Genomic DNA, 25,315 nt, shown 5'->3' on the forward strand with positions numbered 1-25,315 from the left:
GCTGGCCTGTATAACAAAGCAAACTAAAGGGCTGGAGAGGAGGCTAAGTGGGTAAGAGCACTGGCTGGTCTTCCAGAGAACCAGGGTTTGATTCTTAGCATCCTTATGGTGGCTTGCATCCATCTGTAGCTCAAGTTCCAGGGTGGCTGATGCCCCCTTCTGGCTTCTGTCAGTACCAGGTACACACATGGTACTTAAGCAAAAAAACTCATGAAAAAAATATATTTTAAAGAACACGGACTGAGTAAACTGGATGGAGCAAGCTACATCTCTTCATGGTCTCTTCTTCAGTAATTGCCTTCAGGTTCCTGGCTTGGGTTCTTGCCTTGACTTCCCACATTGATGGACTGTCACCTGGAAGAGGAATATGAAATAAACATTTTCCTCACCAAGTTGTATTATGTCAGAGTGTTTATGACAGCAACAGAGACGCAAACTAGAACAAGAGTGAAAATATTATTATTGATGGGATTAGGTAGAAATGGGCCAGTAGTATGGCGATATCTTTATTTATAGCCTAAGAATCATGTGTTTGTTCTCAGCTTGGCAATATTAGAGGGGCCCGCAGCATAATGAGCATGTGTGAACACACTAACAAGATCTTTCACACATTTTAAAATCTGAATGCAGCCGTGTATCTAAAAATTGCCTTAGCCCTGTCATGCTATGTATTTTAGTAAATAATCATTACACAAATTGATAGTTGCAGGCATCATAATTTTCTTTCTAAATAAGTTACATATTCTGAGAAAATAATAGCCCATAAAATGACTTTGTTTATGCTCATTTATGTTGTCTATTGATCAATTATATCATTTATCTATAAGGTACAAACTGATGCTCTAATGTGCCTCTTAGATACAGAATTCTGGGTCAAGCTAAAGAGAACATCAGTCACCTCACAGACATCTAGTTTATCTCCATCTAAGTGAAATTTGACCCCTCTAACCAGTGCCATCTCCATTCTCTGACTTCTCAGCCTGGAACCCTTGTTCTTCTCCCTGATCTCTATGTGTGGCATCTTTGGCTCCCATGTATGGATGAGAACATAGACTACTCCCTTCCTGTTCCCCGGTGTGTTTATAGCTTTGATCCTTCTGTGGCTGCACTGGGAGGTCGTGGTGAAAGTTGTCCATGCATGTTTGCAATTGGGGAATGGATTCTCAGCTGAAGTCAACTGTTTCCTGCTCAACTCTCTGACCCTTCTGGCTTAGCATATGACTAAATTTCGAGCCCAGTAGTAGAAAATTAGTGCATAGGAGAGATGGGGAGAATTAATATATCACCTTTATTGTTTCTTCTTGTCTTTCTCCCTGCAGGGTGAACGGGGCTTTGCTGGCCCTGTGGGACTCCCTGGTCAGAAGGTCAGTACCTACATGGTATAGTGTCCTTTGCTTTAAACCTCTATGGAAACATGGCAGGGGTGTGTTATATCACTGTCCCACAAGCCTCAGAGTTGCCTTGGAGCAAGTTAAGATGCTACAGTAAGAACAAGTGGCATGAGATTCAAGCTATGAGACTCTGACCTTTCCAGACCTGCACCTCTTAGCCTAAAAGTTTACAGAAAGAAGGGCAGGGTTGCCCCGGCTCAGGTTCATAGCCCATGTGCTCCAACAGGCTCTACTCTCCAGAGGCAGTTAATCCTGCATCAGTCCTTGCAACTTGATTGTTTCAAGAAGCATTTAGGACTTGGGCTTTAGAAGTTACTTAAGTTGTATAAATTGTATGCATTTCTTGTGCACAAAATTTGCAAACTCGGTAGTTGCACGAAGTCAGGTGCTCGTGCAGAGTACTCCGTCTTTAGTCACAAGCAGCTTCTTCCCCCTCCCACATTCTCCAGCATGCTACCTTCTCCATCACTGTTTCGGTCTTTGAACATTGATGGCCAGAGGTACCAACTATATGGCAGCGTGGGAAGTCTTTACTTTTGCACAACTAATACCTTGTCTGGGGCTGAGGGTGATGGTAGAGAAAGAGGCCGTTGCATGTCTTCACTTTTCTTGCTTCTGTCTTCTTCTGGGCGAAGAGCTCTATCATCACATCTGAGCACTACAGTCCTCTCCATACCGCCCTCCTCCTTCCCAACCTTGGCCTTTCTGTCTCTCATTCTCACTCTTTTCTGTCTGTTTTCCATGTCATGGTATTAGTACAGACCTTCTCAGCACCAGGTTGACATCATGATAAAAGTTTGTTTCAACATTCACTCAAAGACTCTGTACTCAAAACTGCCCAGGTCTGGCAGGGCCCAGGGATTTGTGAAATAAATTCAATGAATGTGAGGGAGTGTGACTTAGGTGCTTCTTTACTTTCCAAGCTGGGGCAGGCAACCTCATGATATAGTCACCCAGGATGGCATCAGTTCTGGGGAAGTAGGGCAAGTAGAGTACAGAATCTGGGAGAGCGCTTGGGAGGATCTGACCTGACGTTCATTTTGCTTCTTAACCCTTCAGGGTGAATCAGGACCCATTGGACTGATGGGTGCTCCAGGGCCCAAGGGAGAAAAAGGAGATACTGTAAGTAAGATGCTGCTTTTCTACTTTGAGAGAGCATGTGGCTGGTATGTGAGGCCCAGGGCTCCCCCACGCATCCCAGTCTGGTTACATTGATTACCAGGTGTGGGCCAAAGACCTGGTAAATACAGGCGCTGAGTGCATCCAAGCCATGGGAGAAAGCACCTCTCTTTTTCACCAGGAAGAGCTACCTGCTTGACAATGCCATAGTATTCTTTAGCCTTGTACTTCATTCTGTCCATCCCCAGAATTCTGCTCTGCCAAAGTGTTACCCCGGTGATGCCTGAAACTGGCCACTTTTTAGTGTCCCCTTCACTCTGGCCATCTCACATGCTTGTTCTAATGTATATAAATCACTCTTGTCAATAATTGCATTATTAACAAGTGTATTACATAGACCAACTAAAAAGCAGATTTTCAGACAAGGTATAGATATGTCTGATTACAACCCTGTCTAGGGGAGCTTCAAGAATACTAGTAGGGGACTGGGAGTGTGGTTCAATAGTAGACCTCTTGTCTAGCAGACACAAGGCCCTGAGTCCTATCCCCAACAAGTGTGCATGCATGTACACCCACACACACAGACACACATACACGAATGTTACACACATGCACTGACACACATGAACAAATACACACACACAATGAGGAAGGAGTTTTGAAAATAAACATTTTGAAATTATAAAACAAAAATGGGAACGATCATACGATTATCAGACACAATGGGCTTTAGAATAGAACAGTTCATAAAAAGAGATACTTTAGGATAGAAGAGTCAGTTCTTTAAGGTTTCTCCAAGATACACAACAATTAACATAATAACCAACAACAGAGCCTCAAGAGGCAGGACGTACAACTGATAGATTTCAAAGGAAAGGCTCTTGGGTGATGCCACACTACATAGATGCCCCCTCAGACCTGTGTCTTCTGATTTCCTTCTCTAGGGGAGAGGACCCTTCATCCAAGGAGAAAAGGGTGAGAAGGTAAGCCTCCATTTATTGGTTTCTTTCAGAGTTCAGGGCAGATCTGTGGGAGGTGTGTATAGCTATGTCACCTTCTGTGGATTTGAGTCGGGCAGAAGGCTCCTGGCTGCAGGCCTTGCTTCTAGGTGTCTCCTAAGTTGGATGGCGGGAGCAAAAGCAGACACTGCAGGAAGGGATAGCAGGTGGAGACAGATAATGGAGGTTGAGAGAGGAGGAAAGAAGGGACTGAATGTCTCCTGGAGAACAGGCCACCGGAGCAGTGCTTGAGAAGTAGAGGTGTGGGTAGGACACCCTAGTGAAGTGAGGAGCAGGAGGAGGGCTTGCTTCAGATGAAGCTGGCGTACTGTGCTCAGGGTAAAGTGTGACTCGTGATGCTCAGCAGAATGGAGATGGAGCCAGAGACACTACCTGAGGACCACCAGGTAGGACCTCAGATATCAAAGCCTGTTTAGATTTCATGTATTGTGATAGGAAACCAGTGAAAAGTTTTTGTGTGGTCAGGAGGCTGAGGATGCTCAATCAGCAAAAAGAAGCTAGATCTGAGAGGGGACCGTCCAGAGAAATTTGGGAATGGGTCAAAAGATGACTTAATGGGGGAACAGATGAGGAATAGAGCTGCTGTGTTGTGACTGGACAGACAGAGGACTGGAAGAGAGTGTGTGGCAGGGCTGATTTGTTTCCAGCTATGAAAGTTGTATCTTGTTTCCCTTCTAAATAACAACCACAGCACAGCAGACCTTGGGGAGTGTGCAACTTACTCTCCAAGGAAACACTTAGGATGGTAATCAATAAAGACAGATAAAAACAAAGAGCCCCTAAGGATGCTACTTCAGTCACTGCCCGTGGCAACACATTTCCATTATTCTGAAAATGTCTCTTACATCCTAAGGGCCTGGAACTTTTGCTGGACCTCATAGCCTGACTTAATACACCTTGAGATCACTTAAGATTGCTATCCTGCTGTGCAATCGTGTGCTTGTTTAATCTGCCTTTAAGAGAACAGTGTAACAGCCTACTCTACTTGCCTTGGATTTCCCGTATGATCAATGTTTACAACATAATTGTAATCTTAAATTAGCTACACCTTTCTCTCTGTGTTCCTGAATCAGAGGAGTTCATTTGTGTGTGCATGTTATGGGAATAAATGTGGGAAACAGCAAATACATTGAAATAAACCGTATGAAATGAATATTAAAAATGTTAAAAAGCAGCATACAGACATTGCTAATAGCACTAGTTTGTTATCTGGGTCCCTTGGGACCAGTTGGGGTCAGTAACTTCATCCCTTGGAAAACTCTGTTTAAGATTTCTGTACAGTATACAATTCTTACCCCAGTAATGCATTCTGGGAAAAACAAAGCCCTTTGTTAGTGATGCACACAGACACAGACAGATGCACTAGACAACATTCAGACAGGCGTAGGTTTAGATTCAAACAACAGACAAGGAATGGCAGGAGACACAGGGAGAGTGAAGTAGAGGAGTCAAATACTGGCTCCCTCACACTTAGTTAGATTACTCTAAGGGGAAGAAGTGATTTTCTTATCCCTAATGTAACATGAGGCGCGTTACAAGTGACTATGCATTTATTACTAATGTGTTCAAATTGATGCAAATGCCCTTGAGTGGTATCCACAAGACTTCATGGCCAACATATGTGTCACTGACATTATTGGAGCACTGGCTCTTGTGGGGACAGATGCTGTGCTGCTGTGCCCTAGACTGGGTCATATCAGCTCCTTGAACAGGCTGATGATGTCATACAATTCTGGTCTATGAAAATATGGAAGAGGTGTTCAGGGAGAGCCCATCTTTATTTAACACTTTCCCTTCGGGGTTTGCTCTGAGAAACATCATGAAATGCATGCTTACATACCAAATCCTCACAGACTATAAGAGAAACACATGTGAATAGTTGATATATGTACTTAGAAACAGATGGTAATGTGGGGGGTATAGCACGAAAATGTGGCTATACACATGAATAACGCAATCGAGTCCTACACTGCAAAATCATGCTTAGGATTATGACAAATGGTCAGAAATAAAGTATTTTGTCACCTTTCAAGACATTCTGTGAAATATATGTAACCCAGGTTATGGAGGGTGGGAAGAGGTGCCTGCCCCTATGAGTAAAGTGGAGTGGGCAGAGGCCAGGATAGGTGTTTAGGGATAAAGAAATATCACAAATCAGTCTCGGGCATGCAGGCAAATAATCACAGCTACTTGGAACGCTAAGTCAGGAGTATGGCAGGTTCAAAGCCAACGTGAGTAACTTAGCCAGACTCTGTTTAAAAAAATATATTAGATATATATAGATCAGTTAACTTGCCTAGTGTGCCTGAGGCTCTGAATTCCATCATGTGTATGTGTGTGTGCTTGTACATACAATCCAACTCTCACCCTCAAACCCGGACTACCACTACGATCTCTGCATGACTAAATGAGAGAGTCAGTATCTAAAAGGACATTCTTGCTTGCCCCTGCTGTGATTAGAGGACTCCATACTGGTGACATGTAGGTTTGTACATAGGCTGTCACTTCTCTGATCCCCACATGGCACACCCACCTTGAGCCATCCACTTTGTAAAAGAATGGGCCCTTTTGGCCTGATGCAGCCGCCCCCAGAGTCCTGCAGAATCAGGCCCCCTTTGAAACTGCAAAGTGAAAGGAGTTTATGAGGGAAGAAAGACTGCAGAGTGGGGTGGGACATGGAAACAGAGCCCTGCCACGTGTGGATGATCCGGGTGTCTTTCCTTCTAGAACAGTGGCCAGAGATGAGTTTCCAAAATCATCCAGAGACATTATGTTTGGATGTGAGCTTCCTCAAACTCAAAACCTTACACGTCCAAATCCCCATCTGCCAACAATAGTATTAGAAGTTGGGCATTTGAAATGTGATGAAGTTTTAAGATTAGAAACTTTATGAGTGGAATCAGTGTCCTTATGAGAGGGCTCCAAGGGAGACGCTCTTACCCCTTCTGTCATACACATGCCTAACAAGAAACTCCTCCAGTAACCAGTGGGTGAGCCTTGTCAGACTGGGAATCTACCCGTGTCTTGGCCTTGGACCTACAGCATTCAAGACTGTTTGAAACAGTTTACTGTTGTTTCTAAGTTCTCCATCTGGGTGGAGACACGGGGTGTCTGGGAAATGAGAATCATAGGATATCGCAAGGAATAATGGTTATGCCTTTAATTTGCTGTTTCTTTCTGGAAGCAGAAGGGGTTGTTAGCTATGACAGTTATGCAGGTTCATTGACCAATGGTGATGGTTTTGTCTAGAGTGTGGATTGGACTTTGTCTGATGACACGGTAGCATGTGATGGTCAAACTCATGACATCAGCCCTTGCTTAGCCTTTTAACACAATTCAGTTTTTAGTGTCTAAACATTTTGAAGAAGGCTGGATTACGTCTAAGATAATCGAGCAGGTCAGTGACTATACTGAGGCTGGGGGTCTCCAATACATGCACGGTCATTCTGTCCTTTTCTGGAGGAAATGCTGGTATCCAGGAGTTCTTGACCCTCAAAACTGTTCTGTATGTAAATCAGCTTGTTTTATATAACGATTTCTTTGTAGAGCTTTTGAGTAGGAAGATACAAATGACGTTTGTGTTTATGCACATGCTACTTTGTTTGAACCTTTGCTCATCAGTGTCATCCGTTCCTTGCCCCTTGCTTGTGCTTCCGTGTTAATGTGAATTATGTGGTTACCGAGTTGGGGAGCTATGACTAAATTTCTCCTGCTTTGACAAAAATGAAAGGATTTAGGGGGAAGTTTGTTTGTTCGTATGCCTTCACATATCCTTGGAGGCTGAGGGCAAATACTGAAATCCCCAAAGCTGCTTTAGGAACTGTCTGTGGTGCTGAATGGCACCTAGGAAGAGATTTGGTTTTTCAAGAGTCTTTGAGCCCAGGACTGAAATGGAATAGGGGAAGTTGTCAATTTTCCCTCTCCCTTCATCTAACACACAGATGCTCGATAAATCTCAAGGCCAAGCACTTCAAACGAGAGGTTGAGACCCTAAATGGATGAGGTTAATGTTGGATTGCTGGACTGTATCAGGCAAGGCTAAGTGGGAGACATCTGGTTTACTGGGTCCAGACCTTAGCTCAGCCGCTTAGCAGCTGCTTGGCAAAGGACCATGACTTCATCATGACTTCAGCTCTGTAACCCTGGCTTTTCTCCACTGTGACTTGGCAAATATAATAGTACTAGAACCATATGGGTTTTTGCAAGGATTAAATGAACTAATAACTAAAATAAATGACTTACATTTGTGAAAAGAACTTATGCATTATGTGTAATTACTCTTACACTGGCAGTATTCTGTTTTTAATACCAAATGACATCTTTTGCACCCTCATCACAAATAGTTTCTTATCCCCATGGGGTTGGCAGCTGCAGAATGTCAGAGCTCCCCTGTGTTCTTCCCCCAAGGAGGAGTTCTGCAGCATCTAAGACCATAGGCATCGGAGGGAGTATTCACTGACAGTATCTCCCAGGTGCCAGTGTAGAGGTCCAGTCCTTACTCCAGTTCACCTAAAATAATTCACATGACATCTAAGTGTAAATAGCAGCATCAAGAGTTTATAAGCACTTACTACCTCTCAGGAGTCTTGCACTGCTGTTTTGTTTAACTTTTGAGCTGGACATTCTTGTCCTCATCTTACAGTAGATCTGGGATCTGCTGGCTTTATCAATCTATGTGGTCATGGCTGGGTTTGATATCAGGTTGCCTGACTCTATAGTCTGAATTTGTCTGTGCTGAGAAGTGGTTCCTGGAGTGTCTCATTCATTAAGACTGCCATGGATGAGGTAACATGACTGCCTAAAAAGGTTCCAGGCAGTGCTGCTAGTGCCGGCCCAGGATCCTCTTACTTTGAGGGTCACTGTCTAGAACATTCCTAATACTTTCTTCAGAGGGTTGGCTTGACATGCCTGCTGCCAAGTAGATGAAGAATCACATTGGTGCAGTTTCTCCAGCTGAGGACACTTAGGAATGAGCCATGGCATCATCTCCTCAGGCGAGCAAGAGACATCTGCATTCCAGTAATTACATCTGGCTAATAAAGTATGGAAAATCCCCCCAAGGCTCTGGAAACTGGCAAGGGGGCGTCAGTGGATGAGTAATGTCCTGCTAGATGTTGTCTTTTGTGGCACTGCCGATGGAATCCTGGAGACAGTCACATGGGTCAGAGGAGTCAGAGTCTGAACTTGGAATCAGAACTACAATTTTGGGTCAGAATTCCAGGCGTGGGATATACCTCTCCCAGCAGCCTTGGTTGTCTTCTTTTAATGGATGTATGCGATGTATCTATTTGAAATTTTTCTAACAGACCAAGTGATGATTTCCCTTTCATAACTGAAATGTGCAGGCTTAGAAAGCCACTCAAAATGACAGCAGCACCATGCTTGGTTTGAAGTTTCCTGTCTTGAAAGCATTTCCTGGCCACCCTTGGGCTAGAAGCAGGGTTCCTCCTTGTGTCATGCCATCTGCGGTCAATGAAGTCAAGACACAGGAGGAAATGTATTTTAGCTTAATACTGATGCTACAACCAAAGACCAGGAATGGGGTAAATTTTAATTTACTCTTGAACGTTTTATACATGTATATGGTGTATGTGGATCATATCCGTTCCTCCTAGAAACCTATCACATCTCCTTCCCTCATTCATTCATTCATTCATTCATTCTTTTCATTTTAACCCACAGAGTCCAGTTAGTGCTACCTGTATGTAGTTAGCGTAGGTGTGGCATCATCTACTGGGGCATAGGGAACCTACCAATGGCTGCACTTCAGAAAAAGGCGGTTCTCCCTCTCACAACATCTTTCAACCTTATGTAGATAATTTTTACATAGCGGAAATGAATTGGTCACTGTTTAAAGACTAGGAAGTCTGAGATGGCAATGCCTGCTGTCCGTGTCAACCAAAGGATGTGTGCTTTATAAATGGCAGCTTATGGCTCTGTCCTGACATGGCAGAAAAGATCAACAAACTCCCATGAGCCTCTTTTGTGAGGCTACTAATCCCATTTCCCAAGGGTCCTGACTCTGGATAATACTGCATGGGGATTAGGTTTCAGGAAACAGACATTCAGACTTTAGGAGGAAATAAATGTGTTTCTCTGCGAAGTTAACAACCACGAAGGGTACATGGAAGATCAGACCTCTCTCTTCCTTTCTTTTCCTACCTGCCTTCTCTGGCTTATCTTTTGACACTTCATTGTGGATATTCAGCAAATTCCCTTTGAACATCTTCCCATACTGACCTTACCAGTTTCAGGGTGGCTGTCTACTCTTTACTGGCTAACTTAGTGTTGTACAGATTGGACAGGTGTTAGGAGCACACGCACACACACATATGTAGCATCGTACAGATTTGGTAGGTGTTAGGAACACATACACACAAATACATACACACTCATTTATGTAACAAAGAAACAGAGGCCATAAATTTGAGAAAGATCAAGGAGAGTGAAGTGGCATACATGGGACAGGTTGGCTAGAGGAAAGGCAAAAGTAAAAATGGTATATTTTAATTTTAAAAAATAAAAATTTATAACACACATTTGTATTTGAGTGAGAGAGGAGAGTGGGGGGAGTTGTTATATGTTCTGACTTAGAAAATAATCCTCCAATATTAATTATACAAAGAGTAGTAGCCCACACTTGTATTAAAATTATGGGATCACTTCTGTTAGACAGCCGTCTAAAACTGAGCTGCCAAGTTGTCCACGGTCTTGGACAGGCCAGCTTCTCATGTGAGGTGTACAGCCCCCAAAGGTGCACACTGTATCTTTGTACATACATACATACATACGTACATACTCTAAACCTGTCCCTAGCCTGCCTTAGGCCATCAAGACTGAGATATGTGGGAGACCTTAAAGCTTCAGTGTACCAGCCCTTGAGACCATTCTCTTTCCTCTATACAGGGCTGTTCACAATGCTCGGGTGGACCATATGACCAAGATTCATTTTGGAACAAAGGTCCATCACAACCTTCCCTTAAAAGCTAAAGGGTTCCAGGACAGGCTCCAAAACCACAGAGAAACCCTGTCTCGAAAAACCAAAAAAAAAAAAAGCTAAAGGGTTGATGTCCAGAGAACATCCGCAGAGCCCTGGTGCCTTGTCAGGAACTGGTGCCATATCCTCTTGTTTCCCATCTCAGAGAGATAATGTCTGGTCCAGACTCAAGGGCCTCCCCTGGGTGTCCCTGCGATGCAACCAACAAGCTACAAAAGAGACAACTGTGAGGACAAGCAAAGGTTCCGGAACTCTCCAGAGTTCTCTTGGGTGTTGTCACAGCTCACACTCATGACTCCCTTTGTTAGACTTCCCCACGGGCCAATTGTGCCCTGCTGTGCCCTCACTTTCATTCCCAAGGCAGGAGCCCCTCTGATACCACTTGCCTGCCTTCAGCTGCAGGATATCCAAACCCATAGGAGCCGGAGGACAGACAGGCCTTTTCAAGAACACACTATTTCAAGTGGGTAACCGGTGTGTCGGGAGAAGTCTGCCCTCTGTGCCTAGATAGGCCTCATTCTGAGGGAAGCACTCTGATACCACTTGCCTGCCTTCAGCTGCAGGATATCCAAACCCATAGGAGCCGGAAGACAGACAGGCCTTTTCAAGAACACGCTATTTCAAGTGGGTAACCAGTGTGTCAGGAGAAGTCTGCCCTCTGTGCCTAGATAGGCCTCATTCTGAGGGAAGCACTCTGCAGGGGGTGGGGGATTCCTCAGGGGAGGTACTTACCTTTTTGTGATGTTTCTCTTTTGGAGGACTTTGGACTTAACTTTTTAGGATCAAGGGATATGAAGTTAGGGAGGCTGGGGTACTTCTGATGGATGAGTAGTGAAGGAAGGGATCTGAGACCTGGGCCTTGGAGAGAGGTTAGAGCATATGGGGTTTTATCTTTCCCTATATGTGACCTTCATTTCAGCCTCATGGACCTGTGCTGATGTTCTAGCTCCCATGATGTCAAGAGACTGCACTATTTCCAGCACAGTGGGATTTGCTGAGGCTGAAGGGGGAGAGCATGGTCCCCCGAGAGGGGAACAGTGATGGCTTACCCAGGCGTTAACTCCCCCAACCTGTCTCCTCTTGTCATGTGGGCTTCCGTGTGGGCCTGAGAAACCACTCTATGCTCTGTGATGATGGCATTTGGTCTATATGTAGGACTGTGAAACATCACTGAACCGATGTGTCCAGATGCGGCAGCAGAGTGAAGAGGCATTCTCTGGGGCCCCAAGTCAAGCTTTCTACCGTAAAAACTGTGACTTTGGGTGAAGTGCTTCACCTTCCTGTGCTTTCATTTTGAGAGCTAAGTGAAGTGTGGATAAATGTTGATTGTGGGGATGAGTTCCACTCAGAGGTGACCCCAGACCACCTAGTGCCAGGCTCATGGTAGACATGCAATAACGATCAACCCAGGGGGGCAGCACCTTCATTGTTTCTTTAATAAATCGGAATTGTTATGGCTCTACTATCGCTGTTGACTCTTCCCTGACAGACCTAGGTATGACAGCAATTATTTGCATCCAGTCAATGTCCAGTCTCTTCAGGACTCACCTCTACCTGAAATGATTAGCCCTTCCTATCCCGGGAGAACCAAACAAGGTGGTTTCTTCCCAGTTTGCTGATGGATAAATGGAAGCCATGGACACCTTGCCATGGTGGCATTCCCCAGGGAAGATAAGTGACAGTCTGATCCAAAAAGACCCCATTGAGCCCCCTGTGTCCTAGAAAGTGACTGACCACAGAAACCCTTGTTCGCTTGGGGCAATGTTTTTCCTCTTGGGAAAATTCCCCAGGTAGACATGTGTCTCATTATACTTGGGTAAGGATGGACAAATGGACCTGGGGACCAATGGAATGTCTCTCCTTTCCCCAAACCCCGGATAGATAGGAGTTGCTGACCAAATACTCTGTTAGCTTTTTCTTTTTGTTCTTTGCGCGTGATTGACCCTCGAACTCTTCTGAGTCCATGGTAAAAGAAAAGGAGGCCACAGTGGCCTGGACATAGCCACTGTTTCCCAGAAGACTCCTTTGTGCATTCTGTATATGACTGAGGTTTATTCTTCAGGTTCCCAGGAGCTTTTGCCCATCTCCCACCAAGCTCTGGGTCACTGCTGTCTCTTCATACAGGCAAAGATGGAATGGAGAACTGTGGTCAACAGAGTGTATTTGAGGCTACAGGAACGCTCATAGTTTTCCAGCCCCTCCTCCTGTCTGATGCTTTCTCCACTGCCCCACTGCTGTCTTTATCTCATGCCAATGGGTGTTCTCTTTCTCTCTTTCAGGGATCCCTGGGCCCACCTGGGCCGCCCGGCAGAGATGGCAGTAAAGGCGTGAGAGTAAGCTCTGTTTTTGCCACTGTAGTTCTTCATCACTGGTGGGTGGCTCACTTGTGATGGGTTCTGGGCTGTGGGGAATGGATACCCCAGGCATCTGGGAGCCACTTTGGGGTGCCTGGGGCCTGCATCGTGCTGACTATGACCATGTGACGATTTTGCTCAGGGCGAACCTGGAGAGCTGGGAGAGCCGGGACTGCCTGGAGAGGTGGGCATGCGGGTAAGTATTGCTGGGAGCTGCTTATGTTCTCAGGGTACAGACAGTTCTCAGGGGTGCAAACCAGCTGCTTTAGATGTTGATTAGGTGCTTGGATCGGTTTCTGCCTCTTTCTCATGTAACTTTATACAGATGGATATATGTCTACATATTTATAATTCCTCAAGCATTCTTAACAGAAACTGGTCATACAGTTGAAAAATGTATTATTCTCTATAGCAATAGAGACTTTCCATGCTAATCCAGATAGAGCTTGCTCATCCTCTTCAGTTGGTGCTTGGCAGCCAGTGATTTGGATGCCATTGTAATGTACATAGCATTCACATACTTATGGCTCCAGGCATTCTTTTTTATTTTTCTTTGTTTTCAACTAAAATCAGTGAAACACTAAAGCGTGTAGGTGTGTGTGTGTGTGTGTGTGTGTGTGTGTGTGTGTGTAGTGTTGTGTATGGTGTATGGTTGGAGGCAGAGTGTGGGAGTGGTGTGTGTATGTGAACTGCATTTTTGTTGCTGTAGCGTAGTTTATAAAAGTTGGGATAGCTTTGACAGAAGGAATGCCCAATTCTTTTATTCTAGTAGAGTTTTCATAGATATATACAAATGTGTTGTCTCAGATGGCGGAAGTTTCTGCTTAACCAGGTTGTGCTCAGAATTCTGGTAGATCCTTTCACAGGACTTGTCCAGGCTGCACAAATCCTGTGGCTCCCTGAAAACTTCAGCCACAGCAATCAGCTGCACAGAGTCAGAAGCCACCCACCTGTCTGGGTCAGACCATGAGAAAGAAGGCTGAGGGACTTAGGGCAAGTGGCAGTGGGACTGTTATATATAGGTTCCTGATGGCTCCGAGGCCATGCCATCGGCCTTTCCTTGAAGCCACAGCATGCCTTCCTGTGATTGTGGCTTCACTACGCATCAGGTGGGAGGAAGAGCTGTGAGTGTTCTGACCAGGCATGAGGACAGGGAGTGTCCACCGGGCACTGCGGTACAGGCAGTGTGGGAAGCACCTGTGACATAAGAAGCAGTGTGTCCTTCTAAAAAGAATGTTGAGAAGCACTTGTCCTTTTTTCCATCCCATTCTTCTTTTGTGGACTCTTCTGCAGGGCCCTCAGGGACCCCCTGGTCTGCCAGGACCTTCTGGGCACGTTGGAGCTCCGGTAAGTAAATGGTGGGGCTGGGAGGTGGCTCTGTCCCTCTGCGCAGCTGTCCGCAGCTGGCTCTCCAGCCCGCCTTTCACCTCAGTCTATACAGTTATGAGACTCCTGTGTCACCAGGGGAACAAGTTTAAGTGCACGTTCCTGGGTCCCCTTTCCTAATGAAGCAGGGCAGAGCCTGGGAGTATGACACTTGGTGTAAGTCATTTCCACCCACATGCACAGTGCACAGTCATCTACTCCATAAAAAGGGTGGAGTCTTCCCTTCGTCAGGTGAGCTGGGTTCCATAGCTTTGAGGACTGGCCAGGGAAACAATTCCAGGGGCACGTCTGGAAGTGTGTGGGTTCAAGGTCCAGGTTGAGGCAGGAATTCAGGCTTCCTGGTGGATGTAGTTGGGTGACACAGGACCTTCTCTACCACCTTGTCATGGACATGGGTGTGAGCTGAAGTTTTTCCGGGGGCTGCCAGAGGGTGAGCACTGGGCGGCCACATTGTGAGGTGTGTCATTGCTTTTTTTCCCTCCAGGGTCTCCAAGGAGAACGAGGTGAAAGGGGGACTCCAGGAGAAAAGGTATTTAGAGTCCATACTGGCCAATTAATGCCTATTCCACAGAAAAAAAGAAAGCATGCTAGGGGCTCTTCACTGTGTGTGTGTATGTGCGTGTGTGTGTTTGTGTGTGCACTTGTGTGTGGCAGGTGTGCATGTGCTAGCTCATTTTGCACCATGGAAACAGTCTGCACAGATGGGCAAAGGCTCGGTGCTACGGCCTTCAGTCGTCTTGCCCAGGAAGAGGTACAACTTTCCAAGCCAAAGTTCCCTAAATTGGAGCTCAGAAGGCCTAGTTGGTGAGGCCTTAGGGACTCACATCTTACATGGAACCTTATATAATTTCTTAGTTCTCGTTTGCTCCTTCAATCTGTGTAATGCCATGTATGTTCAGCATTCTTCCGGAAGCTAGGGACTACAGAACCTGTCCCCTCCCTCTCACTGCCCTCTTCCCTAGTTCATACTTAACTTCTTAAGACTCAGATAAAGTCCAGTTCTTCTTAGAGCTGGGACTTGTCACCTGCCCTCAGGTGGGCCCTGACCCCCAGGAAGGCTGCACCCCATTATCTTTCCCTATAGCATGTTTCTTCAGTCTTGAGTGGGATGCTTTCATTAAATAATTTAACTTTAGTTCAGTTCACTTGGGACGTAGTGAAAATTACTTTCCAGGCTACCCATTCTGGTGTATCCACAGCCTAGATGCTGATAGAATCCTGTAGACTTCCTTATGTGTACCTAGTTCATTTCACACAGTCTCATAAGGTATGCTGGTCTGTGTCCTATAATTCCTCTTTGTCTTTGCAGTAGGAAGGCTAGTGACATTTAGAATGATTTATTTTATTTTGTGAGTGCCTGCTTATTTGTATGTAATGCACTGTGTGCATGCACAGTGCCCATAAGATTCAGAAAAGGGTTCCAGTTCTTTGAACTAGAGTTTCAGCAGGTTGTGAACTGTCATGTAGGTACTGGCAAGCAAACTCGAGTCCTCTGCAAGAGCAGCCAGCATCCTTAACTGCTGAGTTCTCCCTCAAGCCCTAGGCCATTACTTTTTGTGTGTTGTTTTTGTATCTTTCACTTTACGAGACATGTTCATCAGCTGGGGGAGTTTCCTGGAAGAATCTCTAGAGTCTTTTATGTCTCTGAATATCCATTTTCCTAACTGGTGAACATGTTGAATTGGGCCCCACTCCAATTCTTTTGGCTGATGTGCACTTAAAATAGCTTGTGTTCTTAGGACCCGCTTGGATTTCTTACATCAGCAGGAAGGAAGTTTCCATCTTCTCCTGAGACAGGTCCTTCCAGCTGCTGGGCCTCATCTCAGCATGCAGTGTCTGAGAATCCTCCTCCACTCTGTCACTGTAGTGTGGTCTCCCTAACTGGGAAAGAGACCTTCCTTTAGAGTTTGTCAGGTGTCTGAGGGATACAACTGAGGTCTCTGTAGGACAAGGAGGCCCCTGTGTTTGAGGGACCGAGAAGCCCAGGTGGATTGTTCAGGCTGCTGGGTATGGCATGGTTAGCAAAGTGTAAAGATTTCTCTCCCAAGGTGCACAGAGGAACAAACCCGCTAATGGTACCAATGACTGTGCGTTGTGAGCCCTGGTGCTACCTGGAAGGCCGTGACCAGACCGTTGTGGGTGACTGTCAGCACTGAGCGCCTGAGACACTACAGGTGTTCTGCACTGGCAGGATAGCTCAGGATGAGGTAGACGTAGTGAAATGACAAGTGTCCCAGCGTTGGAGCCAGATAACCTGGGCTGAGCTTGAGACCTTGGATGAGGTTTTAAGTTGAGCTTGAGACCTTGGATGAGGTTTTAAGTTCTCATCTGTTAAAAGCCCTAGTTTGTCCTCCAGGAATAGCCCTCCATTTCTCAGGAAATAGCTCTGAGGTCAAAAGAATCATGAAAGAAAACACAGGAGCTGACATGTGTCCGATGTGCTCCCTTGCATGTTTGAGGGGTCTGGTGGATTATGGGACTGAAACCAAGGCCTGTGAGGTGAGGGGAGGTACTCCTGTGTTTTGTATTTTCAACCCGATACTCTCATATGAAGTTCTCATCAGTCAGCCACCCACTCCCCAAGGACTTTGGTCTTTAGAGGTGACGCTATCTGCTGGGTCTCACTTATAGCAAGTGTTTCTCCTCTGTGGGCATCCCTGGTACATCAGACATACAGAAGTGCATCCCTTGGTTCATTGGGTCAACATTTATGGGAAAGCTACCTAGAATCTTGAGATCTCAGGCGTCAGCTGCTGAAGAACTCTCGGAGTTTGCCCTCAAGGATCTATAGGTTAGGTTACTTTTAGAACTTGATTCCCTCCCTCCCTCCCTCCCTCCCTCCCTCCCTCCCTCCCTCCCTCCCTCCCTCTGTACCTTTCCTGTATCTAGCCTGACTTTCTGTCTCAGTCTCTGTTCTGTTCTTGTGCCTCTCCACGTTGTTTCTCTCTCCCCTGTCCTTGTCTCTTTTCCTGCATTTCTCTCACCCTATGTCGTATCTACCTGTGTGTGTTCTGTGTGTCTCTGTCTCTTCAGTCCCACCTTCCTCTTTCTCTCTGTGACTCTCCCCACCCCAAGCTCTCTTGCCATTGTCCCTTTCTTGCCACCTCTGTTCTCCCCCACTTCTTGCTTGTCTTTGACTTGCTCTCTGCCCCATTGCCTGGCTGTCTTCTTTCACTTCTGTCAGCCCCCTCCCTGCTCTCCTCATCTGGGATCTGATGCGCTCCTGCTCCTCTCTGATGAATGCTCATCTGTCTGCGTTCCTACTTGCTGCCTGGCGCATCTGTTATTAAGACATGGTGCAGACTATTGAGCTGACATGGTCCAGATGTCCAGCCAGGTCTGCTTCATCTTTGCTCTGTCCCTGTTTGAGCTACATCTGGGAGATCTCTGGGCTCTGGACTTTATTCAATTAGGGCTTCAGGTGTGAAGACACAAGAAATGGAGGGCCAAGGCATAGGCGGAGCCTTCTGCTTTGAGGCAGAACTTGTAGATTTGTTCCTGGTCATCAGTCCAGAGCCCAAGTGCCAGGTGACATTTCGCAGGGAGAGCATTCGGCATTGGAAATCAGGAGTTCCTGCTATTTTTCATGGTTCCACCACGTGATCGCATCCCCATGGCTTTGGACACAGGCCTAGCCCTGTCTAGAGAAGAGGGATGATGAACCACAGACACTGAGACTCTTAGAATTCGCTCAGCCTAGGCCTCCTGTGGTGAGGCTGGGTTTCCTTCACTGCACATGGGGATGGTTCATTGTTCATTTACATCATGCCTAATGTGGGCAGATGGGTTGGGGATTAGATAAATGGGTGGATGCTGGCATGCTGTTAGCTAGTGGTCAGTTCTTAGGTCCATTCCAAGGGCAGGGAGCCTGATGGATGCTCATATTTGCTGGACAAAGTGGACAACACACACACTGTGCCTGCCATTTTACCAACTGTGTTATGACACACATACCTACGTTTTACTCACATAAAGATCTGTGTGATGAGGAGACCGTGGTACCCCTGGGTCACAAGGGAAACAGAGATAGAATTACAGGTTCTCAAGTTTTTCCGCTCTGCTCTTTGACCCAGTAACTTCTATTCTGGAGATGTTCTGTGTGCTGATGCGCTTAGCTCTCCTGTATGTGGGGGAGTCAAGTGGAGAGTGGGATTGGGCATGCTTGACACTCAGGGCCTAGGTGCCCCTTGCCTTCTGTGACAGTGACCACAGGGTGTCCAGCCAGCTCTTTCCATGTGACTATTCATTCTTTGTTTCTGCATTTTCCTTCTTTGCCAGGGCGAGCGAGGCCTGGATGGATTCCCTGGGAAGCCTGGAGAGCCAGGAGCACAGGTAGGTGGGTGCTGGGGTTGGTGGGCAATGTTCTTTGTGACAGGAATGAGTGCACCTTGGCACTAACCTCGGCTTCTTTCCTGCTCAGCGGGGGCAACAGTAGTGCAAGGTTCAGACCTCACCTGTGTTGATTCTGCAAGTGTTAACACTACAGGGATTCCAGCAAACACACTGGTTTGCATCCATTATACTTTGGGTAATAGGATATATTGCCATGGTGTGAAGCCCATAGGTGATGTGCATGCTCACAGGGGTCAGTATACAGGAGTATTGCCTTCACCGCATCTCTAGAAGAAACAATTAGAAGCAGCCCAAATGCTCAGCAAGAAGAGTTGCGTGTGCCAGGATGCGTGGATGCAGCTGGAGATGGGAATGTGTACAATAGGATGTAATGGTATGGATGAAGGAGATGGAACTGTGAAATCCATGAAGTAATCTGGACTGTGCCTCCATAGACAGAGCAATTGTTCATGAGAAAATGCATCTATAGTTTAGGCTCTGGAAGGATAAACTGGGAACTGGAGACTGCTGACTTAGTCGGACTTCCACTGAGAACGGTGCTGGGCATAGATGGCCTTATTCCCATGGATTACAATAAATTGTCCTTGCAGTCCACTCCTGGTGGGTGCCCATGGCTTGTCCAGCTCTCCTTCAAGTCCTTTCATTTCACTTCCCAAGGAGCAACACAGGCGCATGAAGGGCAGGCCCTGTTCTCTCCTCCCGTCCCTTGGAAGCATGCTCACTCTTTCCTGCTGGCTTCTCTCAGTAGGATGCCCTACACCACAAGGCCCCGAAAAGCAGTAGTCCTATGCCTTTGGCATCTCCTAGGCCACCTCTCTGGGCCTTAGGTTCTCATGTCAGTTTCCTAATCCTGGCCCAAGTCTAGGCTGACTCTTGCCCTTTTCTAATTTTGAGACACCCATGCCCAAGACCTCTAAGCATTTCCAAAGGGCTCCATCAAACTCTGCCCTCTGCCTTCTGGTGCCAGGCAGATCTGGGTGGTTTGTGCTTTTGCCTTTTGTGAAGTTCTCTCTCTGGCATCCTTGTCTTTAGGCAAAAGGTGGCCTTGTGCTGTTTTCTCAGACTGTGGTGTCCAGTTGCAATTACCAGCATGATTCCAAAGATGGCAGCATTGGTATACAGGGTTCAGATTTCCAAAGGAAGAGCTTCCTAGCCGGGGAGGAAGCTGGGAAGCCTAGAGTTGGGAAGCCTGGCCTCCTAAGGATAACCAGGCCTCTGTTCAAGATGCACTTTCCAGAAATCCCCTTCTCCACTCATTTCTGTGTGTCCTGGGACCTGTCATAATCCATCTCTGCTTTCTTTTCACCAGGGAAGACCTGGACCTCCTGGTGTGGTAGGACCCCAGGGAGAGAAGGTAAGGAAGCCAGCACCTGGGGCAGGGGCACAGTGAGCTCTGGGAAGAGAGTGCAGCACAGGGGAGGCTCACTGGGTGTCGGGAACTCCCAATCAGTTCTGCCTGTTGCATTTGAATTGTTTTTCTGCATTAAGAATAAATACCCGCCCTGTCGGTGGCCCAGCTGTGGTGGCCCAAGTCTTTAATCCCAGACCTTGGGAGGCAGAGGCAGGTGGATCTTTGCAAACTCAAGGCCAGCCTAGTCTACAGTGTAAGTTCCAGGACAGATAGACAGATAGGGCTACACATAGAAACCCTGTCTCAAAAAGCCAAAAAGTGTGTGTGTGTGTGTGTGTGTGTGTGTGTGTGTATTTAAAATAAGTACCCATCAAAAATAAACTCCAACTGGCAGTGAGTTCAGGATTCATCCCTACTGCTTGTTCTGGCCTTTTGGAATCTCTTCTCTCTAGAGGGACAAGTTGCTCAGCCTAGATATAGGTGGGAGGCCTTGGTCCTGCCTCAAAGCAATGCGCTAGACTTTGTTGACTCCCCAAGGGAAGGCTCACCTGCTCTGAGGAGTGGATGGGTTGTAGGATGGGTGATGGGTGGGAGATGGAGAGAACAGGAGGAGGGAGGGAGTGGGAAATGGAGTTGGCATGTAAAATGAGAAAAGATAGTTTTTAAAAAATAAATTAAAAAAATAAACTCCAAGTAAAACCATTACATAATATCTGGATATATTTTAAAATCTTTTGGTCTTAAAATGTTTTAAGGGATGCTATGAATACATAAAAAATAATTTTAAAAACTCTTTTGTACTTCCTAATCTTCTTTCATTTCTTCCTAACAATCTTGCAAATGTTTTGTGTCATCTCTGGAAATGCTTCTAATAATTACGCTAGCAGCCATATCCCTGCATCCTTGTCTTCTGTTTAGAGCACTTCCGCAAGGCTTACTTAAGAAATATGGTGCTTAGGATTTTGCATCTCAACCCAAAGGGCTGCAAGTCGGGTTCTTTCCAGGATGAGAATTGGTAATGAAGATGGGTGCCTTGCTGAGCATTCCAGTTAGAACACAAAAGCGTAGGGAGTGGGTGTGGGTTTGGTGTCACAGCAGGAAGGATGGTAAGGTAGACCCCTATGGGAGGATCATGGATGCTGTTCTTACTGAATCCTAGAGGAACTTAGAAGAAGCTAGACAGGCCCAGAGGTGTGTGGAAAGGCTGCTGGTGGGTGGGATGCAGTGTATGGACACTGGGATCAGAACAATCTTGCATCTCTGATGTTCAGAGTGACTCTAGCAGGAGGCATATGGTGGCCATCTCGGCACAAACTCCCTGCAGACACTTCAAGTACAGGGCAGAAGCACATGGGCTGTGCAGTGTGCCCGGCCAATCAGTCATTGAGTCAGTTGATAGAAGTAGGCACTGAGGGACAGGGCTGGACATGGCTGGACAGGGCTGGAGAGTGCTGTTTCTCTCTTGCTCAACTTCAATATCATTTCTAGGTAAGTTAACATTTCTCCCCTGCTGGGCGATTTTACAACTGAGATTTGCATTGCTATGTTATTCCAGTATTAGGATTTTCATACTCCCCGTGCAGAGACTTAAAATCTTAAAATAAGTTACTAGCTCAAGTCAATAAGAACTAATGGCGCTTGTTGCACAAGCCTGTTTCATGTGTATGTGTGTGTGTGCGTGTGTGTTGTCTATATTCTGCATATTTCTCTTGTATTTGAAGATTTAGTTTATCTTATCCTACTTGGGGAAATGCTGAGGTATTGCTTCTCATGGCAGATGCAAAGGTGGAAGGTCAGGCTCACAGATCATCACATTACTTGGTTCATTCATTGAGATAATTAACAAGTCAGCCAGGCTCAGGTGGTCTGGCGCCTCTCATCTCATTATGGGAGTGAAAATAGAAGATCTTCTAGACATTTGCTGTTTCACAATCGTTGAGAAAACCATTGGAACCAGAGGGACCATCTTCTGAATTCCCTCTTTACAGATAAGAGATGGTAGACCAAAAATAGTATCTTCTCCAAGATTCCACAACAGATTTTCTTAAATCTGTCTGTCTGTCTGTCTATCTATTCATTCATTCTCTCCTAAATTATATCTGGACCACAGTTTCTCCTCCCTCCACTCCTCCCCTAACCTCCTTTCTCCTCCAGACCCATTTCTCTTCTTTTTCCCTTCAGAAAAGGGCAGGTCCTCCAGGATTATCCACCAAACTCGACGTAACAAGTTACAATAAGACTAGGCACATATCCTTATATCAATATTACACAAGTCAACCCAGTAGGAGGAAAAAGGGTCCTCCAAACAGGCAAAAAAAAGTCAGAGACAACTCCTACTATCCACAAGAACAGCAAGCTACACACACATATGCATAGAACCTAGCTCAGACCCATAAAGCTCCCTGATTGTTGCTTAACTCTCTGTGAGCCCCTGTGAGCCCTGCCTGGTTAGTTGATTCTGTGGTCTGTGTTCTTGGGGTGTCCCTGACCCCTTTGGCTCCTACAATCCTTCCTCCTTTATTAAATGTACTTTTAAATCCATCCACATGACCCTCCAATGTTGCACTGCTAGGTGTCTCAGAGCATCTATGTTGTGTTATGTTGAAAATTGTACACTATCTCCAGTGTATCAAGTAACTATGTAACAAATTACTCCAACCCCCAGGAGCTTAGCAGCAATCATTCAAGGTCTCAGCTTTTCAGAATAGTAATCTAGAGACGTGTGACTGGGTTGTCCCCACGTAGGGTCTCTCTTTTGGTAGACGTTAGATAAGTGCTGACCGTGCTAAACCATGAACTTGGCATAAGGGTCACTGCAAAGATGGAAATCCTGTGGTTTCTGCCTCCAGCACAGCCTGCTGCATCAGGTATCCCCAGAATGGGGGTCCAGCGCTGTTTCTGGAACAGTAGATAGACGTGACATACCTCACACAGCAGCTGCTGAGACCCTGGTCTGAAAGAGCACAAAGAGGAAATGAAAAGGCCTGTGTCCTCCAGTAGCATCTGAGCTTGAGAGTGAGATGGGAATTGGATGCAGAGCTTCTAGAATACTCGAGGTGGGGGACATCCAGACATGATGGTAATGTGTGTGGTGGAGCACAGAGAAGATCCTCTTGGTGTTTGGAATAAGCAACAGAAGAATGTGGAGGACATAACTGTTGATCTACTTTCTCTCCTCTGCAGGGAGATGTGGGGCCGGCAGGACCCCCTGGCGTGCCAGGCTCTGTGGTGAGTGACTGAAGGTGGGACCCATGCACTCATGAGCTCATGGAATTGGTCATAGAGTACTGACCTCTCTGCATAAAGCAGAACTCATCCGATTGAGAGACCTTGGATAGGGATCGATAGGCAGTTAGTGGTTGCTGAAGGAGGAGTGAAATCAGGAAATACTATGTATGTTCATTAAATAAGGCCATAATGAAATCCACTGTTAAGTATGCTTAATGTGTGCTGTTAAAACCTTTATCAAAAAGGGCATTCGATATCAAACACTGAATCAGATTGGAGAAGAATCATAAGCCACTGCATCGTGACACACAGAGTGGATAGCTGGGATGGAACTGAGAGTGTCTGGTGACTGTTGAGAACATGATGACACCTTTGCTAACTCCTGTCTGTCTCTCAGGTGCACAGAGAGGGCCTGAAGGGAGAGCAGGTATGGAAAACAGGTCTTCCCCATGTTGGCAGAAGAAAAGCCACAGCTATGGGGTTGGGCCCAGGAATTCTTTCAGGGATGTGTCCAGTTGACTTCCAGCTGAGAGTCAGAAGCCTTTGTTGCCTTCTGGGAGCTTGGGGAGCTTGGGACCTTGTCACTGAAATGCCTTGGATGGTGGTGATCCTGTTCAGGTAGAGAGGAGAGTGGTGACTAATGCATAGTTTCTTGTCTTTTCAGGGAGCCCCTGGACCAAGAGGTCACCAAGGCCCACCTGGACCTTCAGGAGCACCGGTAAGTCACTCCTCCCCCATGGCAGGGTGTATTTAAACACCTGTAAGTCTGGGGATGCATATTCTTTCCTGTTGCTGAACAAGGGAGTATTTCAGAAGTTCTGTTCTCACTCGGGATAGGAGCTGTGGGCTTTTACCATCATCCTCCATGGGACACTGAACTGTGGACAGGGGGCATTGTTGCTGATGTACAATCAAGTGCAGAGATCACGCAGCCTGCACTCAGAGTCCCTTGTCCCCTGACAGGCCGTGATCAGGACTCTTGTGTGTCCGTTTCTGCTCAGATGGGACACTGAAGTGACAGTTGAACCACTTCATGCATATTTACTTTCCCACCTCTCCCATTAGCCTTGATCGCTCAGAGGCTCTGTGCAGGCGGCCATTGATTTCTGCCTGTGTTAAGAAGCTAATGATGTGGAAAATAACCGTTTGGGAGGAGAACACTGAAGGGTCCCTGTGATCATTTATGTTGGAAGTTCAGATTCTAAGGCTAATTAGTAAAAATGCAGTGAACTCTATGGGGGGCATTTAGCTCTCTCTGTCTCTCTCTCTCTGTCTCTCTCTGTCTTTCTCTCTCTCCCTCCCTCCCTCCCTCCCTCTCACTCACGTGTGTGTGTGTGTGTGTGTGTGTGTTAAAGTTTCATTTCCAGGCAACATAATTCTGATTTCTTTACATTGTTTTATTTTTTTGAGGGAAATGAAGCAGCTGCATCTATAAATTGATTCACTTTGAGCTTTAGAGCCTGTTCATCATGAGGGCTCTGTGACAAGGGATGGAACATAAACCAAGCCTAGATAGTGTTTGATTACAATGTAGTGTTGGGGGAGGCTGTTTGTTTGTTTCCTGGCCACCCAGACTCCTGAAATAATCACACAGAGACTATATTATTTGCAGTCCTGTTTGGCCAATAGCTTAAGCGTATTGGTAGCTAGCTCTTATACGCTTGGTTAATTATTACTAATCTGTATTGTCACATGACTGTGACTGACTGGCAAGGTTCCAGCATGGCTTCTCCCTGACACTGCCTACTCTCTCTGTATATCTCTTTCAGCATGGTTTTACTCTGTAAGCCATTGACTCAAAGCAGCTTTTTTAATTAACCAATGGCAATAAAACATTCACAGCATATATCACCTCCCACATCAATATAGCTAGAACAATTTACTATCAGAACTTTTGGATCAATAAAGCTATCTTCTGTTCCACCATTCCAAAGCTCATCTTCTCATCGCTGTGTATCTAGCATAGTTGTAAGCTTTGAGAGACTTAGGTTCTGTGTGTATGTGAATATGCATTCTAGATCCATTCTTGGAAAATGATGAATTTCTGTACAAAAGTTGCTCCTCTTCATCAGTGAAGGGATTGGCATGATGATGGTTGACTGACTTAAAAAACTAGT

The 25,315-nt window shown here is 46.0% G+C and overlaps 1 protein-coding gene across 1 annotated transcript in view; it reads left to right on the forward strand.

Moving 5' to 3' along the window:
* Positions 1-25,315, forward strand: part of Col22a1 (collagen type XXII alpha 1 chain) — a 210,689-nt gene that overhangs the window by 45,824 nt on the left and 139,550 nt on the right. Inside the window, exons 9-20 of the mRNA XM_041672342.1 lie at positions 1,320-1,364; positions 2,451-2,513; positions 3,455-3,493; positions 12,806-12,859; positions 13,023-13,076; positions 14,174-14,227; positions 14,751-14,795; positions 18,545-18,598; positions 19,929-19,973; positions 23,154-23,198; positions 23,596-23,625; positions 23,863-23,916. Coding sequence (XP_041528276.1) covers positions 1,320-1,364; positions 2,451-2,513; positions 3,455-3,493; positions 12,806-12,859; positions 13,023-13,076; positions 14,174-14,227; positions 14,751-14,795; positions 18,545-18,598; positions 19,929-19,973; positions 23,154-23,198; positions 23,596-23,625; positions 23,863-23,916 — 582 coding nt within the window. The remainder of the gene's footprint in view (positions 1-1,319; positions 1,365-2,450; positions 2,514-3,454; positions 3,494-12,805; positions 12,860-13,022; positions 13,077-14,173; positions 14,228-14,750; positions 14,796-18,544; positions 18,599-19,928; positions 19,974-23,153; positions 23,199-23,595; positions 23,626-23,862; positions 23,917-25,315) is intronic.

This window comes from Microtus oregoni, unplaced genomic scaffold, assembly GCF_018167655.1.
Source record: "Microtus oregoni isolate MIOR12 unplaced genomic scaffold, Mior012 000022F_ref0000154, whole genome shotgun sequence".
Classification (NCBI taxonomy): domain Eukaryota; kingdom Metazoa; phylum Chordata; class Mammalia; order Rodentia; family Cricetidae; genus Microtus; species Microtus oregoni.